Source organism: Oncorhynchus gorbuscha, linkage group LG07, assembly GCF_021184085.1.
Source record: "Oncorhynchus gorbuscha isolate QuinsamMale2020 ecotype Even-year linkage group LG07, OgorEven_v1.0, whole genome shotgun sequence".
In the NCBI taxonomy this organism is placed as follows: domain Eukaryota; kingdom Metazoa; phylum Chordata; class Actinopteri; order Salmoniformes; family Salmonidae; genus Oncorhynchus; species Oncorhynchus gorbuscha.
Genome location: NC_060179.1, coordinates 84,307,429 through 84,312,251, shown reverse-complemented (window position 1 = coordinate 84,312,251; position 4,823 = coordinate 84,307,429). Strand labels below are relative to the sequence as shown.

Here is a 4,823-nt window from a genome sequence, read left to right as displayed (position 1 = left end):
TTGTTTTCCAGTGGAACACCAGCGTACCACTGAGGGTTCTGTTGTTCTGCTGGGGACCCTACGAAGTCATGTGTATCTACGCCTGCTTTGGCAACGCCAAACTGGTCTCTCCAAAGCTGAGAATGGTGAGCGGCGCTGCTTCTTCTTCTTCTTCTTTTGAGAGCTTCTTCTTCTTCTTTTGAGAGCTTCTTCTTTTGAGAGCTTCTTCTTCTTCTTCTTTTGAGAGCTTCTTCTTTTGAGAGCTTCTTCTTCTTCTTCTTTTGAGAGCTTCTTCTTCTTCTTCTTTTGAGAGCTTCTTCTTCTTCTTTTGAGAGCTTCTTCTTCTTTTGAGAGCTTCTTCTTCTTTTGAGAGCTTCTTCTTTTGAGAGCTTCTTCTTCTTTTGAGAGCTTCTTCTTCTTTTCTTTTGAGAGCTTCTTCTTCTTCTTCTTTTGAGAGCTTCTTCTTCTTTTGAGAGCTTCTTCTTCTGCTTTTGAGAACTTCTTCTTCTTCTGAGAGCTTCTTCTTCTTCTTCTTTTGAGAGCTTCTTCTTCTTTTGAGAGCTTCTTCTTATTTTGAGAGCTTCTTCTTCTCCTTTTTATGAGAGCTTCTTCTTCTTCTTCTGAGAGCTTCTTCTTCTGAGAGCTTCTTCTTCTGAGAGCTTCTTCTTCTGAGAGCTTCTTCTTCTTCTTTTGAGAGCTTCTTCTTCTGAGAGCTTCTTCTTCTGAGAGCTTCTTCTTCTTCTTCTGAGAGCTTCTTCTTCTGAGAGCTTCTTTTTCTTTTGAGAGCTTCTTCTTCTGAGAGATTCTTCTTCTTTTGAGAGATTCTTCTTCTGAGAGATTCTTCTTCTTCTGAGAGATTCTTCTTCTTTTGAGAGCTTCTTCTTCTGAGAGATTCTTCTTCTTTTGAGAGCTTCTTCTTCTGAGAGATTCTTCTTCTTTTGAGAGCTTCTTCCTTTTTTATTATTATATTATTATTATTTTTTAATTGAATTGGTCTCTTTCTGTGCTTGATAATGCTTTAGCTAAATAACATGTCAATGGAGGGGTTTGATTTAAATCCTTTTAACGAGAACATGTTTATTCATTTCGTAGTTGCTTCCTGTTTTGGCGAAAATGAACCCTATTTTCAATGCTTGGCTCTATTCCTTTGGGAACGAGTTCTACAGAGGAGGGGTGTGGCAGTTCCTGACTGGCCAGAAGTTTACAGAGCCCGTCGTTGTGAAGTTAAAAGGAAGATAAAGGAAATTATTGTTAGTTACAGTCATATAATTAGAACGGTCCGAGTTTCTATACCCATTTTACTCATTTGAATTCTATGGTTACAGTACCATACATAGAATTAGAATGTTCCATGTTCCATTCTACTCATTCTAATTCTATGGTTACAGTACCGTACGTAGAATTAGAATGTTCCATGTTCCATTCAATCATTCTAATTCTATGGTTACAGTACCATAAATAGAATTAGAATGTTCCATGTTCCATTCTACTCATTCTAATTCTATGTTTACAGTACCATACATATAATTAGAATGCTCCATGTTCCATTCTACTCATTCTAATTCTATGGTTACAGTACCGTACATAGAATTAGAATGTTCCATGTTCCATTCTACTCATTCTAATTCTATGGTTACAGTACCATACATAGAATTAGAATGTTCCATGTTCCATTCAACCATTCTAATTCTATGGTTACAGTACCATACAGGCCATAGAATTAGAATGTTCCATGTTCCATTCAATCATTCTAATTCTATGGTTACAGTACCATAAATAGAATTAGAATGTTCCATGTTCCATTCTACTCATTCTAATTCTATGTTTACAGTACCATACATATAATTAGAATGCTCCATGTTCCATTCTACTCATTCTAATTCTATGGTTACAGTACCGTACATAGAATTAGAATGTTCCATGTTCCATTCTACTCATTCTAATTCTATGGTTACAGTACCGTACATAGAATTAGAATGTTCCATGTTCCATTCTACTCATTTTAATTCTATGGTTACAGTACCATACATCGAATTAGAATGTTCCATGTTCCATTCTACTCATTCTAATTCTATGGTTACAGTACCGTACATAGAATTAGAATGTTCCATGTTCCATTCAACCATTCTAATTCTATGGTTACAGTACCATACAGGCCATAGAATTAGAATGTTCCATGTTCCATTCGAATTCTATGCTAAAGACCATATTCAAACAACGTCTTCATCATCATACACTCTCATTGCAGTAGGTTTCACATTGGAAGAATGCTGTCTGTACAAGGTTGTAGAGTAAATCTTAATTGTTTATTTAGTCGGTTTGGGATACCATATGCCAATGTAGCTTGTCAATAGCGATATGGGGATTGTCCATTCAAATAGACTTTGGGGAGAGGCACCTGTTCTTAGGTTGAATGATGTATCATGATTTACTAGAAATGAATGACTAGACACTCATTGACTTATGTTTTAGTAGAAAAACCACAGTGCTCTTAAAATGACATGTTCGTGTTGAGTGATTTTTTGAAGGAAGTAAAAACCAGTGTAATCAACTTAAAGTGGATGAGACTGAATTTTAGTGGAGTCATGATAATGTAAAACAGATTTGATATCCAATAGCTTTACTTCTAGAACTTTCCCTGATGTCCTCCTCTGATCACTGTCAATAAACGCAGCGAGGTGTGCTGCCATGTGCTGCTCTTCAATCTGACTCAACTGTCCATGGAAATGGTGGGATGCTCAACACTCCGCTTTACTGTACAGCTGTAAATGATGAGTGACTTTTAGTCTTCAGACTACAAATAGAGCTGTACCTACCAGACCTGGGTTCAAATATCAGTCTTCAAATAGAGCTGTACCTACCAGACCTGGGTTCAAATATCAGACTACAAAAAGAGCTATAGCTGCCAGACCTGAGTTCAAATACTATTTAAAATCTTTAAAGTACCTTAACCGTTTACTTTAGCCTGCCCGGAGTGCCAGATGAACAAGGTTTACTTTTATGCTACTATTTTACTGGTTCCATTGTGCCAGGCAAGCTCAATCAAGCCCGGCTAATTAGTATTTGACATGAAATATTGTTTGAAGCCAGTTCTGATTTATTAAGCAAGCCATTTCATGCTATGGTGGTGGTTGTCTAGTTGGGTCTCCTGGACCCTGTGGGGTTTTATGGTTGTGTCTCCATATGGGCCCTAGCCAAAAGTAGTGCACTATATAGGGAATATGGTTCCATTGGGGACAGCTGAAACCCCTGACTGTACAGTGCCTCAGAGAGTATTCACACCCCCTGTCTGTACAGTGCCTTCAGAGAGTATTCACACCCCCTGACTGTACAGTGCCTTCAGAGAGTATTCACACCCCCTGACTGTACAGTGCCTTCAGAGAGTATTCACACCCCCTGTCTGTACAGTGCCTTCAGAGAGTATTCACACCCCCTGACTGTACAGTGCCTTCAGAGAGTATTCACACCCCCTGACTGTACAGTGCCTTCAGAGAGTATTCACACCCCGTGACTGTACAGTGCCTTCAGAGAGTATCCACACCCCCTGACTGTACAGTGCCTTCAGAGAGTATTCACACCCCCTGACTGTACAGTGCCTTCAGAGAGTATTCACACCCCCTGACTGTACAGTGCCTTCAGAGAGTATTCACACCCCCTGACTGTACAGTGCCTTCAGAGAGTATTCACAACCCGTGACTTTTTCCACGTTTTTTTGTGTTACATCCTTGATTTAAAGATTTTTTCTTTTGTCGCTGGTCTACACACAATACCCCATTATGTCAAAGTGGAATTATGTTTTTTGAAAATGTTTACAAATTAATACAAATTAAAAGATGACATGTTTTGAGTCAGTAAGTATACAACCCCTATGTGATGGCAAGCCTAAATATGTTCAGGAGTAAAAACAATGTGCTTAATTAACAAGTCACGTAATAAGTTGTATGGACAATAATAGTGTTTTTGAACAACTACCCTCGTCTTTGCACCCCACACATACAACGATCTGCCTCAGTCGAGCAGTGAATTTCAAACAAAGATTCAACCACAAAGACCAGGGAGGGTTTCCAATGACTTACAAAGGGAGGCACCTATTGGTAGATGGGTAAAAATAGAAAACAAGCAGACATTGGAGGTGAAGTTGTTAATTACACTTTGGAAGGTGTATCAATACAGTGCTTTGCAACAGTATTCATCCCCCCTTGGCGTTTTTCCTATTTTGTTGCATTACAACCTATAATTTAAATGTATTTTTATTTTAATTTCTTGTAATGGACATACACAAAATAGTTCAAATTGGTGAAGTGAAATGAAAAAAATGACTTGTTTCAAAAGATTGTAAAAAAATAACAAACAAATGTAAAAGTGGTGTGTGCGTATGTATTCACCTCCTTTGCTATGAAGCCCCTCCCCTTTGCTATGAAGCCCCTCCCCTTTGCTATGAAGCCTCTCCCCTTTGCTATGAAGCCATTCCCCTTTGCTATGAAGCCCCTCCCATTTGCTATGAAGCACCTCCCCTTTGCTGTGAAGCCCCTCCCACTTTGATATGAAGCCCCTCCCCTTTGCTATGAAGCCATTCCCCTTTGCTATGAAGCACCTCCCCTTTGCTGTGAAGCCCCTCCCCCTTTGCTATGAAGCCTCTCCCCTTTGCTATGAAGCCATTCCCCTTTGCTATGAAGCACCTCCCCTTTGCTGTGAAGCCCCTCCCCCTTTGCTATGAAGCCCCTCCCCTTTGCTATGAAGCCTCTCCCCTTTGCTATGAAGCCCCTCACATTTGCTATGAAGCCCCTCCCCTTTGCTATGAAGCCTCTCTCCTTTGCTATGAAGCCCCTCCCTTTGCAATGAAG

General features: G+C 39.6%; 1 protein-coding gene across 1 annotated transcript in view; it reads left to right on the top strand.

Moving 5' to 3' along the window:
• LOC124039391 (RPE-retinal G protein-coupled receptor-like) overlaps positions 1-2,683 on the top strand; it is an 11,095-nt gene extending 8,412 nt beyond the window's left edge. The window contains exons 6-7 of the mRNA XM_046355353.1: positions 12-125; positions 1,072-2,683. Coding sequence (XP_046211309.1) covers positions 12-125; positions 1,072-1,218 — 261 coding nt within the window. The 3' untranslated portion in view covers positions 1,219-2,683. The remainder of the gene's footprint in view (positions 1-11; positions 126-1,071) is intronic.
• Positions 2,684-4,823: the final 2,140 nt, after the last annotated feature.